At 40.1% G+C, this 15,751-nt stretch overlaps 1 protein-coding gene across 8 annotated transcripts in view; it reads left to right on the forward strand.

Annotated features, from left to right (window-relative positions):
* The window catches only part of LOC127637408 (transcription factor SOX-5-like), a 257,911-nt gene that overhangs the window by 228,926 nt on the left and 13,234 nt on the right, over positions 1-15,751 (forward strand). For 5 of the 8 annotated variants that reach the window (XM_052118444.1, XM_052118443.1, XM_052118445.1 and 2 more), the window contains 3 exons: positions 4,577-4,606; positions 7,588-7,737; positions 13,143-13,314. In XM_052118444.1, the coding sequence (XP_051974404.1) occupies positions 4,577-4,606; positions 7,588-7,737; positions 13,143-13,314 (352 nt within the window). The remainder of the gene's footprint in view (positions 1-4,576; positions 4,607-7,587; positions 7,738-13,142; positions 13,315-15,751) is intronic. The other 3 variants (XM_052118440.1, XM_052118441.1, XM_052118442.1) reach the window with 2 other exon arrangements.

Below are 15,751 nucleotides of genomic sequence, written 5' to 3' on the forward strand. Positions count from 1 at the left end.
ACATCTGCTTTGGCACTCTGTTTGTGTGTGAGAGGACTGTATACCTACTCACACTTGCCCAGTATGCACAAGTGCTAAGTGGTAATGCAGGACCTCAGTACCTATTTTAAGAGCCTGGTTGGTTGAGAAGCATTAACCCAAAGAGCAAGGCTAAGAGGCCAAACTCAGCCTACCACAATTAGCCAAACACAGCTGCATGCAGATGCACATTAGAATTAATTTTAATAGGGCGTTTCACATGAACACACATTTACACGTCATCTGCAAATCCGTATCACAAATGAAACAGTTTGTATGTAAGAGGGATAAATGGCTCTCACACGTATGCACTCATGTGGAAACAGGTGGTATTCCCAGGTGCACTCTGGATTAAAGGGTAACAAAACAAGATGTTATTTTGTTTTTCGTTTTTTTTTTTTTAACCCACCCTCTCTGTGCTCTGTATGACTGGCTTACCACTAGAATCTTGTCCTGTGTGATTTTATCTGCTTCAGATCCTGTCTCCATATGTTCCTTCGTGTTAATACTAAAACAAATCCTTGATTGAACAGCTTTGTCTGGCGCAATTGGATTTCACCAGAAAAACAACTGGGGGAAAATCAACAACTACATCCAATGCCACTGTTCTCTCTTTCCAGCCTCAAATCTCCCTTGCAACATACGTATACACACTCACACACACAAAGAGATTAAGGCTTTCTGACAAAGAAACTGATTTACTCAGGCTTACCCAAATACAGATGTCTCAATGCACTGGATTTCCTTTGGGAGAATCTGAACGTTTCATCTTCATACCCCCCAACACGATGAGAGGCCCGAAATACTCACCCGTCATTGGGTCACTCGAACATACCTATAACAATACTCATCTGCTTAATGTAAATTTGCACATGTCAGACATTCTTACAGTACAGTAAATTAAAGAATCCAAGGGGTCAGACCTGTGGCTCAGCGGTTAGCGCACATGCTCTTTTTAATTGTCGATACAAATATAATGCAAATATATATAATACAATAATATTTATAGTAAAATGTATTACATTTATTACATTTATCAAAAATACAAAATAGATAAAAATAAAAGATTATTATTAGTAAAAATACAAATGAATTGCAAAATTAATGACATTTCTAAAAATTGACATTAATTTACATTTATGCATTTGGCAGATGCTTTTATCCAAAGTGACTTACAGTGCAATTATTACAGGGACAATCCCCCTGGAGCAACCTGGAGTTAAGTGCCTTGCTCAAAGACAAAATGGTGGTGGCCGTGGGGATCGAACCAGCGACCTTCTGATTACCAGTTATATGCTTAGACCACTACACCACCACCACTCCCAAAAACAAATATATACAAATAAAAAAAAACACTAACAGCAAAACATTTATGCATTTGAATATATGCTTTATATTTCACAAAATATGCTCATTTATTTTTAAAATGTACAAGTACATTAGTCTGCAAACAGAAAATGTGCTGTCCATTGATAAGGGCTGTCAGTGCAAAATCCATCTGGCCAATATGTTGGTCTGTCACAAGTGGTGCTGATGCTGGCAACGTTGGTTCGAATCCAGCTTATTACATTTCCCGATCCCTTTGCCCCCTCTTCTCTGCCTTTCTTGCCCTGACCCTTCTATACTATTAATAGAAAGGCCAAAATAACATTAAAAGAATCCCTTGGACTATAACAGCGGGAATGCTATCCTTATGTTTTTCATATGTGTGGAGTGTATGGAGACACTGATTTTCCCAAGCATTTTTCTTACTTAATTTCGACATTTCAACACTCATACACACCTGCAGATGGCAGACGGAACAGCTGTGTGAGACTTCACCTATGCAAGGCCTGTGTGTGTGTGTGTGTGTGAGAGAGAGAGAGAGAGAGAGAGAGAGAGAGAAGGAGAAAGAGAGAGATAGTCCAGGGGTCACAGTCTTAAAGGTGTCTGTCATTACTCACTTCAGCCACTGCTGTGTTATCTAAACCTGTGGTCACCAGCCCACGTACTTAACTGAGCTCACAGTTCACAGTGGCCTAATATTTTTCAACCAGCAAAATTAACCTGCATAACCCACCCAAACCACACACATACTGTACACACAACGTAATCTTAAAGGAATAGTTCACTAAAAAAAACAAATTCTGTCATAATTTACTCACACTCGCATCTTTCAAAACCCTCATGACTTTCTTTATTCCATGGAACACAAAAGGAGATGTTAATCAGAATTATAGCCTCATTCACTTTCATTGTATGGAAAAGATTTGTACATGATGACAGAGTTTTCTTTATTGGTTGAACTATCCCTTAAAACGCACATTTAGATAGAGACACAGTGACCATGACTGTGAGGGACTGGATGGATAGAGATATAAAAGAATAGATAGCAATATGTCAGAAGATAAGGAGACTAGGAATGGCAAGTTACGAGCTGTGAGCAGCCATACTGAAGAGGTATAAAGTGGGTCAATGGAGGAGGTCAGCCATCATATGTGGAGGCAGATGTTGGACCATATTGCACCGGATTACTACTGCTCACAGGAGAATGCGAGAATAAAAGAGAGAGACTGTATTTTTAATACCTTTTATCTGTAGTAAGAAATAGTACATTTATTTCCATTTGTAGTTAAAAACCCCAGTGATTTATTCTTTTACTGGGCACTTGTGTGAGTGGTGATAAGCACTTTGCATTCCTATTAGATACTGATCTAGTGGCATTGTACGGGCCTGTTGAGGTCAGTGACACTGTTAATAGATAGCATGGCTGGAATGATCCCATAGAGCTTGTCCTATCTGCAACCAGACCATTATAAGCTTACATTACATTCCCTGTGTATAATGTTATTTTGATTCAAAAGCTTCCTAAAACCCTGCATTTAAACGTCTCATTCTCAATAATACGAAAAAATAATTAGGTAATTCAGAAAAAGAGAAAAATGATCCCACCTCAGAATAGATTTTAAAACACTAGCTTTAGCACTAATTGACACTTAGCGAAGGAGATTTCTTGGCAACATCTTCAGTCAGACACAGCTCATGTCGAAGTTCAATCCCGCCTGGCGCGCTAATCAAAATGTTGCAGCCAGCATTTAGTTAAGCACTAAAAATAATAACAACAACAATAACAATTGACAACAACAGAGAAACAATACAAGATGCACAAGTCAAAATAAAAGCACAAAAGCCAGCGGTGACCGAAACGACAATAGCTGAGAGGATCACTCTGAACTGCTTCCATTTTGACAACAAAGGGACAAGAAGCTCATAATCTGAGTAAAGCAGGGGATTATGGGACAGCAAGAGATGTCTGTTCAGCCACATAAAGACTCGGAGATCCACTCCGACGGATAGCTCTGACAGCGGCCCGTCTCGCAGTGCACAGGGAAATGGCGGGGGCTTAGCGAGCATGGGGGGCTAGCTTTGTTAAAACATGTGTCACCAACACTAATACTCTCCAATCAGCCTTACAAGTTAAAGTGCAAATGCCAATCAATCTCCTCCTGTCACATACATATGTACAAACACACACACTACTTAACGTATTCACATTTGACCTGCTAGATCGGACAGGGCTGAAATTAGGTGGAGGTTTACTGACTGACGTGGAAGTTCTGATGTTTCGCGTCTGTTTGGAGACCCAAGATATAAAACATGAATAAATGCAATTTGTTAACATAGTTAATGCATTGAAAATACAATTGTTTATTGTTAATTCATGTTAGTTCATAATGCATTAACTATGTAATCGATAAGATGTATTTGTATATTTTGCCATTACAATTAGTGCTTTAAAAGTATTGTTCATTGTTAGTTGTTTAATAATGTTGGTAACTAATGATAACAAATGCAAACTTATTGTAATGTGTTACCGATTCATTTTCATATGCTACGATTTTCTGATTTGTTGCAGCTGCCTATTTAGAGTAGTTTTATTGTATTGTGTTTTTACTGGGGTCCTATTGACCCTGAATAGAAGCAGTGTGTCACATTTCTGAAAAATATATGCTGTGTATATAGTGTCTTCACCGAAAAATGAAAATTCTGCCATTTATTTACCCAGCTGTCATTCCAAACCCATTTGACTTTCTGTTTTCTAAGAGGAGAAATTTTGAAGAATGTTGACACTGCTCTTTTTTACATGAAATGAAAGTGAATGGGGACTGAGGCCATGTCCACACTAATAAGGTTTCGTTTGAAAATGCATTGATTTTTCTGTGTTTACGCCTCTCATCCAAACTGGAACGGCATTTTCCTCAACCGAAAATGGACACTTCCGAAAACGCTCTCTAGTACAGAGTGCTTTGGAAAACTATGAGATTACAAAATGTAAAACAGTTTTCAAATGAAAACTCATTGATTTTGCTATGTTTACACTGTTCATTCAAACTGAAGCTGTGTTTTCCTCCACCAAAAAGGAACAACACTGTCTAGTACCACGTCCTTCATAAAACGATGATGTTGTAATGCTGAAAATGAAAATTTCGAACGATACGGATTAGTGTGGATGTGGGTTAAGGATGTTAGTCCTTAATATTCTGACTAACGTCTCTTTTTGTGTTCCACATAAAAAAAGAAAGTCATCTGGGATTGGAACAACATGAAGGTGAGTAAATAATGATCAAATATTTATTTTATGGTAAACTATCCCTTTAAATCTTCAGTAATATGTCAAGTGGGCTTTGATTAGGTCAGATGATCAAAAAAGAGGTGAACTTTGTAATTGCTGTTATTATTTTAACACATAATGAAGAAAGTCATTCTCAACAGAACATGAGGGTTACATGCACACACAAACACTAGTTAAGGAGAATTAGAGTTTACCTAAGACTCCTGTAGGGATTAGCAAAGAGAGAGAGAGAGAGAGAGAGTGAGAGAAGCAAAGAGAAAGAGCTTTAAGAGTTCAAACAGATGCAGCTTGACTGAAGGAGTCGAGAGGAAGGCAGTCCCATCAAATCCCTTACAGATACACCCTCCCCCCGTTCAGCACCTCTGTGTGTGTATTTTTGTGTAAAGGCTGACATTTAAATTCCTCTGTTACATCCCCACTTTTGAGATCAGCCACCCTCATCCCCCCTATTCTCACTGTGTTTGTGCACATACGTGCGTCCGTGGGCACTCAAGGGGCATTGTGCTGTCACTTCCTGTTTGCTCACGCTGGCGATGGGGTGGCAGGGCTTTGAGCATGTTCAGTGTGTGCATGTATTTGTGTGTGTGTGTGTGTGTGTGTGTGTGTGTGTCACTCACTGACCTGTCTGGTCTAGCAGTTCTGATTTACAGTAGCTGGCCCTGTAATAGAACACAATTCAGAGAGAAAATGAAGCAATCTGATTCAGTGGACCGGACACGGAGCATCTTGCGCTATCTGTGCCTCTCTCACTCACACACACAAACATGGACAGGCAGGGCACACTCCAGCCGGGGCCGTATGTCACACTCAGGCACACACACAACCAGGGGCCATGGTGGGAGTAATTGAACAGAAATGACCAACAAGAGCTTTATTTTGTGTGTGTGTGTGTGTGTGTGTGTGTGTGTGTGTGTGTGTGTGTGTGTGTGTGTGTGTGTGTGTGTGTGTGTGTGTGTGTGTGAGTGAGTGAGTGAGTGAGTGCGAGCGAGCGAGCTGAGATGGTATGCGCCTTTGTGCACAACCTGAAGCAGATAATATTAAACTATATTGTTGCCATTCAAACAGCATATTCTTAAACACTTATTTCTATATCAGAAATCTGCCATAACATAATTATACAATAATTAACAGTTATTGTATCAGCTGAAATTTCTTTATTAGTGCCTTCCTATTTCATAGTAGCATACATTTTTGAAGAAAAAATTATTAACTTTATTAGCTCTCTGCAGTGCAAATGTAGGCAGATAAAAGCAAGTGTACGTGGATATAGATGTTCTGTGTCTCTCAGCATGATGGTGTGTTAATCTGTGTGTGTTAGAATCTGATAGAAATATTTAATTCTAGCAGATACAGCAGACAGAAGATTGTGACAGAGAGTGTGCTGTCAAGGTTGAGAGAGAGAGGGAGAAACTGTTGTGGACATTTGCATAAACCAGTCTTTGTTTTCTGCTGGTGGCTGGCAGCCAGAGATGAACAGAAGGACGGAAGTTTAACTCACAAACAGCCACTCGCTTCCAAATCTTAAAGAGAAAAATACAGTTTTAAAAACAGCCCGTCTCTGCAGCTACTGTAAACACAGATTTAGTTCCTAATTTTTCCCACAAATACAATAAAAAGCTCCCTCTCTCTCTGTGTGTCCTCAAAGTCCACAAAATTGCACTTAAAAGCTGCACGAATGCAGGAATTGCACATACAGCTCTAGGAATCTGTTTTGCTCCAGTCTGCAAATACAGTGTGCTGAAAGTCACATCCCTATGCTCTGTGTTTAACTGTTGGGATATGTTATTATTACTAATGTTCAACTGATATGGGTTTTTCAATTGACATTCAGATACTGATATCTGAGAGCAAGGATGACCATTATAATGGGCCATATAAGCATAATACAATATTATAACTAGCACAATATTTAGTCAAAAATATTTGATAGTTCATTTTTTTATCCATTGACAAAGCTGTTGGATTTTGGGAATTAACAATACTGTTAAAGTGGTAGTTCACCCTAAAATGACAATTTTGTGGCTATTTACTGACCCTCACATTGTTCTAAATATGCATGTGTTGTTTTTTCCATTGAACACAAAAGATGTTAAGCAGTATGTTTGTCTCAGTCACCATTCACTTTCATTGCATTTATTTTCAATACAATAAATGTGAAAGGTGACTGAGACTGTCATCCTGCATAACATCTCTTTTTGTGTTTCACGGAAGAAGGCAAGTCATTTAGGTTTTGGACAACATGAGGGTGAGTAATTAATGGAATTTTTGGGTGAACTATTCCTTTAATCAGGCAATTAGGAAAGGTTAACAGATAATGCCAAGTTGGTTAAATATCGAATGGTTTACAGTACATTATTACTCTCACTAATTATTACAGTTCATTAAAAGTTAAACAATAAAAACAGACAGATGCTAAACCTTTGTTGTTCTGTGAAATAGCAGTATGCTGCATGCCTAGTTGAATCACTCTGCCGGATATTTTCCTGAGTTTTAAGAGTGTGTTCTCCTGGGCCCATCCTGGTGTGTGTTCTTTTTAACGGTAGTAAAAGAATCAACAGGGGTTCAGCGTTTGTTTCCACTCCCATTGGCCTAGAAATTCACAGCTTCTCTCTTTACATAAACACATTCACCAGTTTTTCACCTTGTGGGGTACTTTTACACTATTTTCTTTCCTGAGCGAATATGACCCTCATGGTGAGTGCATTTTTTCCCAGGATACACCTTGGCGGGGACATGTCTCACTCAGGCATCTGCTAGCTGTTAGCGTAGCCCCTTGAGTCCACGTAGAGGAACATAAAGTGACAGCTCTGTCCCCTCACACATAAACAACCATCAGCCCTCTCCACTAATGGCCAAAGCAGCTTTTTTTTGTTTGTTTGCATTGCATGTATTCATTTATTCATGGGCCTTCTTCTCTTCTGTCCCTTCCCTCTCTTTCTGTCTCTGTCTCTGAGCAGCAGTTGTATGCAGCTCAGCTGGCTGCTATGCAGGTGTCTCCGGGGGCCAAACACAGCACAGTGCCTCAGGCCAACCTGGCAACCGGCACACTCTCGCCCACCAGCGGCCAGAGCGAGAAAAACAGAAACACCCCGCCACCAAAGCCCAAGGTACGTGTGTGTGTGTGTGTGTGTGTGTATGCGTGAAGAATTTGTGTGTAGACTACCAGGGGCATAGGAACAATCTGAAAAGTGGGGCGGGCACATTATAAACCTTATTAGCTTATCTCATAAATATTTATTAAGTGACGTAATGCTTGGCCAGTAGTCCTAACAGATTCGCTGAGAAAGCAGGAAAATTTACGCAAGTCATATTAGGATTACCACTTACAATTGGTCGTTCAAATCTGTCATCATTTACTCAACTTCATGTTGTTCCAACTCATATTAATTTCTTTATGCCATGGAACATATGAGGATGATGTTAAACAGAATGACAGAATTTTGATTTTTGGGGGAACTATCCATATAAAGCATTTACATGGCCGGATACAATTAAAGTTTTTCACGTTGTGGCCGAGCAAAACAAAGCTCTTAAAATATAATGATTATTGCCCAAAAAGTATAGGGACAAACTTGGTAATTTATAAAAGTTAAATGGGTAAATATTTGTTATGCCCCTGCAGACTTCTAAAGTCTTTGTACGTACTGATTTGTATGTTTTTTTTTTGGTTGACTACCCATAATTCTTGCAAACTGACATGATGCACGGTGCATTGTTACATTTCGAGTGCTTTGTACACACAGCACGAGGCCTCGATTTTTCGAAACCGAAGCCTAGTCGACACCGTTGCTTTGAACTTTATATGCTACAGTATATAAGGCTCTGAGTAGGTATGTTTCCCTTCAGCCAGAGTGGTCATGGGAGTCTGTGACTGTCTGAGCGGAATAAAGCTCCATGAATATCAGGCAGGGCAGAAATAAACGACGGCTGCCTGGCCTCTCTCTCCTCCTGCTGGGCTGGTCATTCTAAATGCCCGGACACCCCTGCAAGCTCATTCTGTTTTGCTCAGCAGTACAATAGCTGGACGGTGGGGCCGCCAGAGCTGGATAAACATGTGTGAAGGCCTGTTGCCCGATCCCTCTCTGGATTTCAGCCCCGGTAGAGGCAGGATACCGTGTACCGATACAGATCTAGAGCTTAAATGGATGCCTGTTGTTTAGAGGAAGAGGATGATACCTGGTGGTGGAAACCAAGAGCTGTTTTTGAAGCTTTTATGACCACAATCATTTGGTTCGGGTCCCCCATAGGTCATTGTGTTAGAGGGTAATGAAGTTCCCTTTTCCTCAAACATTTGTCCCTTTGTTGTCTCAAGACCAAATACGCAGAGAAAAGGAAGACCTATGGAGATTATATAATAATTGGCAATGCAGCCTGCACCTACCAAGCCTCCACAGCCACTGAGCCATGAGAAAATTACATCTTTTCTTTAAGAAGAAGTGTGTAATTTGTGTGCCACTAGTGTTACCAATCATAAATGCAAAAATAATTAATGTTTTCAGGTTACGGAACATCCACATGTTTTTCATTGGTTAGACAAACTGCTAGTCCCACCCCAAAGTCACACAGTTGGTTGAGCCAATGTTCTGTGTTGGGCTGGTTGGGATGCTCAAATAAGCTGAGCAATGTTCTAATAGCACCACAGAGCCACAGTACTAAAATGGCTTACTTATAATTGTCTCTGCATAAGAATAAGAATTTGGAGTATTTTTAACATGTAAACAAATTCACACTTCACCTTTAATTATATGTTTGTATCACTCTTTCTGTTTTATGTTTTCCTCCGTCAAGTATCCCAAAGTGGATTCAGAGCTCTCTCTGTCATGCACTATAACTTTCTCTTTTCATTCCTCAAATTATCCTTAAATCATGGCTCTTGCATTCTTTGTTGTCTGCGAGTTTTGCCGTCGGGAATAGGGCAGTATGTATATTTCAGGTTTGCTGTCCTGGGGCAGTTGCCACTTTCTCTCTCATTTTGAGAAATGTGCCATGTGTCAGACAGCTGGTTGGACTGAGGCGTACAAAGCTTAAGTGCTTTACCCCGGGGGGAGGCCTCACAACTCAGGTGTGTCACACACTCACTATATAACAGTTTTCACTCTGTGACCTACTCAGATGCATACATACATCCTCACATTCATTCCTTCACTCAAGCTCAGTGCAACCACAGCTGGCTTTTGGATTTCTCTTGGAACCATGTGATGTGGACCACTCAGTGGACCACTTCCATCTTGTGGACATTTCTAAGGACTGTAACTTTCTTGATGTGGACTGTACAGCAGGTCTCAGCAGTGAATGTGAAGTTTGTACATGTTCACTGGGTGTAAATCCATTCTATTTAAATGCACACTGACCACCGTACTACTTTAGCGGACAGTGAGGAACCAGGCGAGGGAACATGCAAGGCCTGTGTGTGTGTGTGTGTGTGTGTGTGTGTGTGTGTGTGTGTGTGTGTGTGTGTGTGTGATATTCTTAAAGGGATAGTTCACCCAGAAATTGTAATTATCTCATCATTTACTCGCATGACTTTTTCTTCTGCAAAACACAGATTTTAGAAGAATATTTCAGCTCTTTTGGTCCTCAGAATGCATGACCAGTACTCAGAAGGTCCAAAAAGGGAATAAAAACAGCATAAAAGTAATCCATATGACTCCAGTGGTGAAATCCATGTCTTCAGAAGCGATATGATAGGTGTGGGTGAAAAGTAAATCTCCACTTTCAGATGTGAAAGTGAAACTATATAGGTGTCACGATTACTTTTATGCAGCTTTTATCTTCTTTTTGAGTTCTGGTCACAATTTACTTGCATTATGAGGACCAACAGAGCTGAAATATTCTTCTAAACATCTTTGTTTGTAGAAAGAAAGTTATACACATCTGGAATGGCATGAGGGTGAGTAAATGATGCGAGAATTTTCATTTTTGGGTGAACTATCCCTTTAAATGTTCAAATAACTTACAACTTATAGGTCTGCCATTAGTGAACATTCTGATGTGACTTGCAGTTTTGACACTTTCAAAGCACGTTGTCACGCACTTGAGGTCACTTCCAGTATAGACTGGATGCAAGTGTTAATTCTACATTTTAAGTGACTCGTGTTATTTTAAAAATAGATTTAAGCTCATTCCACCTTCGCATTCCTCTTTTGAATTTAGGTTGTCTAGTATCATGTATGACAGCTTCTAAAAGCTGGCCTTCCTCCTCTCACATGGCTTTGCCAGTCTCCATTAGTTCTGCTATCACTGGCTTCATTGGCTTTGACTTGTTAGTCCCACCCTAGTATTTGCTTCACAGAGAACAATCCACCATCGAGGTGGCAGGCAGGCATTATCTGTCATAAATATTCAGTTTTCCTCTTCAATGCAATGTCGCTATACACCAGACACAATATGGGTCATGGTACAGTATTCTCCTAAACTGCGTCTTAGTGCACTTTATTGAGCAGGGTCTTTTATGTGTCTCCTGTTTGACGGCATCCAAATCCCACTGGTTGCCCCTTCATTAAGAGCAACACTAATGAGGACAATCCTGTTACGGCCCATCACAGAGGGAAATTCTTAATCAAGCTTTCCAGACCTCAATGTCTGCTCGCTCTACAGTGGAGGCAGTACGAAGAGAGGTACTGCACAAATACTCAATTTTAGCTGTTGAGAGTGACACGAAATGCAGAGAAACAGCATTCTGGGTTGTGCTGCAGTACCCAAATGGTTCGGAATTGGACATACAGTACTTGCTTTTTTATTCAATGGCCCTGAGTGTATCAGTTGTTCTGCTCCATGGCTGCTGTGCATTGTGCATTTCGGGCCATTCATGACAGACGGTAAGGCTCTAGAAACAGGTGTCGGTACAGATGCTGCACTCCCCATGTTAACACATATGAGATCCCACCACAGTGAGAACACTATGGTGACCTGAAACTTGCTCTGCAAGACGAGGATGATTGACAGCTGTGGCGTGGACGAGAGCTGGCGAGGTCATTCGTTTTTGGAGGCCTGCCTGGGTGCCCACATGCTTCCGTCGCGGTTCCCACTTTTGCCTCATTTGAGCTGTGAAGCTGTTAAGAATTTAGACAGCAGTGAGGATGGAGAGACTTCTGTGGCAATTGAGCCAGGTCTGGGCCTTTGCAATGTTTGCGTTGTTCTGATTAGGTGAGCGGTGGAGCTGCATCTGCCACTCTGAGATCTAACTGGCCCGAAAGCAGGGTGCGTTCTCTGATGTGATTACATTATCAGCAGGGTTCATATCATAATAGAAACTTCCACATGGTCGTGTGTTCACCACTGGTAACCTGCAGAAAAGATGCTGTGTTGTTTGATTATTAGGTTGTTGACAAACAAGTTTGTCCTTGATAATAGAAATCTTATAAGACTCTAGTTTTAAAAACCTATACCAAGTTAATAGAAATTGTATATTTGTGTTTGTTTTATACATTTAACATAAAATTACGTTTATAGCATTTTCTACCAAATTAAATTGATTTAATGTCTTAAAAAATGTCAAGTGGTGTAACAGTGTACACGGCTTAATCATTAATTAATTCATGCCTAATTCATCATGAATTTTTGAGTCATGAATATCAAAACAATTTCTTAGGGTTTCTCCATTTTACCTGAACAAAATATGCATTTTCATAAAAATGTGAAAATATCATTTTTCTTTTATTATTAACTTCATGGTGGATTAAAGGGGCCTCCCCTCCCTTTTTTTTCTTCTTTTTTTCTATTGCTACTTGCATGCTAGTTACACCACCTGACTTGGATTTGATGGACAAATGTTTTTTAAATATTATTTACATTTTATAAAATTTATATGCTAAAAAATTATAATACTTATCCCAAGAATTTGAGCTATTATGAGACTTTTATTTTATGTATATTGTCTCTGGATGGTTACATCATTTAGACATTTTTGACTTTAAAATAGCACATTTTAGAAATTAAAAACATGTTCATCAAAGCAGAGGAATGTTCAATAATTGTTTTGTTTGAATTTTTATGTATTTTTTAATAACATTGTCATGTTATTTACCATATAATCTAACTGATCTGTGAACATATTTTAAAATAAAATGCATATGTTAAATTATCATTCATGGTACACTGTATGTTTTTGGAATGTGTGCATATTGTGCATTCTTTGCTTGTGTTTATGTGTTTGTTTTTACGCAATATGTTTGGGTAAATATGTGTGTGAATCTTCTCGCCTAAGCATGTTTCTTTACATAGTATGCTCGCTTTGTCCCTGTTCTCTTGTTTGATTGAGCATGGGTGTGCTGCATGCTTGCAATGCGCAACGTCAATCCAAAACTTGACATAGGCAAGTTTATCAACTAGCCTGCGCAGCCACTATTGTTCCACCTTTCCTTGCGGCCTGGCCGCATTTGCTGAAAAACTTCCTGTTTCATTATCTCCGGCATACGGTCAGATGATTTGACCCCTGCTGGGAGTTTTGATTGGGTCCCAAGTCTCTTGAGGAGAAAAATCACATCGGGCCAAACGTGTTGCTGTTTTGCAGGACGAGGGCGCTCAGCCCTTGAATCTGTCGTCCAAGCCTAAGGCACCTGAGAGCAAGTCACCCACCTCCCCCGCTTCCCCACAGGTCCCCACCCTGAAGCTGGGCCCCGGATCCCTGAAGCACAGTGCCCCCTCCAGCATCGGAGGACCGCCATCCAGACTCAGCTCCATAGGTACTCGCACCTCCACAGTTCATTACAATTCAATAAACATACAAATCGCAACATAAAACACTTAATGTTATTACATATTGCCCCAAACATATCTCTCAAGAGCATTTCCTTCTCCACGGATGTTTTTTTCTGCTTGTATGAGGTGGTAATTGATGTTACATTTTTAGGTTTGTAGAATTTAATTTTGCCTGAAGGGCACATTGTCAAACATTTATTAGTCTAAATGGTAGGGGAGAGCTTGTTAAGCAGCTGCACTTGGAAGCGAAAGGGAGCGAGAGCGTGCAATACAGAGATGGGAAGCTTTAGCAGCATTTATTTCTGTTGTTTAGAGGTGCTGAATAGAGAAACTCAAGCCTCCCTGACAGGCGCTTAGATTAGACAAGCCTCTTATACAACTCTGTTACCACCTACAGCACAAACAACATGCATTAATAACACAATAACGCAATATTCTCCCCTCCCCGTCCCTCCCCTCCTAACAACAGTTAGCCATTTCAGACTTCTCTCCTGTAATCGCAGTGTTTTTCAACAGATCCTGGGATTTAATAGCAGATTAGTGGATTTGTCGCCGAGATGTTTTTTGTTCTGAAAAATGGATTAGGGAGTAAAGTTTTTCGCTGGAATCCTTTGGAACATATTGAGGCGAAGCGGTTCTTTTAGATCATTATGCTCGAGAGTGCCGTATGTCCCGTGATTATTCCATCTGCCATACGTCTTTAGGGGTCAAGTATTGTAATTGCACACAATTTCAAAACACCACTTTAAAGGGACAGTTCACCCAAAAATGAAAGCCATCATTTACTGACCCCCATGTTGTTCCAGACCTGTGTTTCTTCTGTGAAACACAAACACTCCATTTTTGGGTCAACTATCCCTTTAATAACTGTCTTGGCAGTTCTCTTTGTACAATTCCCGTATCATTCCATCATCCATGTTCTCCATCTTTTCATCTCTCATCTGTTTGACCTTGCTAAGTGACATCCATCCTGAGACCTCCCAGCCTACTCGACCCTATGTGCCAACCTTTCTTTTTGTGTCACAGTCACCCTGGAAATACAACACGGGAAACTGTCAAGGGCTGTGTCCTCTACATCCATCACACTCTGCTTTCACTCAGAAGTGAAAATGACAAAGTTTCATTTTCCAATTCACTATAATGTGCAGCGTTAACTGTCATTGAATACACCAAGAATGATGCATGTTACAGTCTGGGTATATTATTTATGGTGGGGTTAATTATCTGATATCCATCTGATCTTTAAAGGGATAGTTCACCCAAAAAAAAACATTCTGTCATCATTTACTCACCTTTCCCTTCTATAGGGATGCCAAAAGGGGATAGTTTTAGTGTGGTCAATTCTCTGAATTTACGCCCCAGACATTTATTTAGCAGATTAAAGTGACTGTCAGGAAGTGCTTTTGCCGCCAAATCACTTGGTGACCTGTGGCCACTTTAGCAGATTCGCCAGATATGACTTTTATAAGAGTTCTCTCTTCTGTCATTTCAAATGAAAGCATTTAATCCATCCTATCCAGCATTATCGGTGGGATTAGGCCAGATAAAGTCTCATAATCTAGCACAGGTCTTTGTTAGATCTATCCTGGCGGGATAATTCTAGCCACACACATACACTAGCCAACAGATGTGGCTAACGGCTTGGGTGGTTAAGCTGCTGAGAATAATACAAATGATAGCCATGAATAGATGGTTGGAAACATCTTTGATATGCACGCGGGCAGATGTTGCAGAATGGACCAAATTAGGCCGCTAATGGCTTTAATATAAGTAATCTCTGCATTTTGTTCCCACTTCTAAGATTTCCATGAGCTTTGGTCTGAATAAAAGCCCACAGAATGAGAGAGAGACTGCATTTATATATGTGGGTAGTAAGAAACAAATGGCACTTTTTAGAAAATCTCTGAATGTAAAAATGCAGATTAGTGAGATTTTCATCAGGCTTCAAAGCATCTGCTTTCAACTGGTTTTCTTTGCATGCATACAGTGTGAGTGTGTGCCTGTGTCAGCTTTAGGGGTCTAATGACATTTGTGCTGTAAATAAGAAACAGATTTCACATTCACCTTCCCATATGATCATATTATGTTTATAGACATGGAATGGAAATGGAAATTCTGTCATTGAGTACCCTCATGTTGTTCCAAACCTGTATGACTTACTTTTTTTTGTGGAACTCAAAAAGAGATGTTAGACTTCTCTCTTTGCTGTGAGTGAGTGTTAAGAGCTGGTCGTGCCATAGGCAGGCTGAGTCAGCTAGTTGACAGTCAATGTGGTCAATGTGTTTGGCAATGTTAATGCAAATGCTGATAGGTTCACCCTGCAGTATGCTCAATGCTAATGTGTTACACCCTGAAGCCCAGCAGTGTTTTAGTGCTGGATGGCTTCACTTTAAATCCATCCGTTAAATAAAAAATGCTCTA

Source organism: Xyrauchen texanus, chromosome 45 (genome assembly GCF_025860055.1).
Source record: "Xyrauchen texanus isolate HMW12.3.18 chromosome 45, RBS_HiC_50CHRs, whole genome shotgun sequence".
Classification (NCBI taxonomy): domain Eukaryota; kingdom Metazoa; phylum Chordata; class Actinopteri; order Cypriniformes; family Catostomidae; genus Xyrauchen; species Xyrauchen texanus.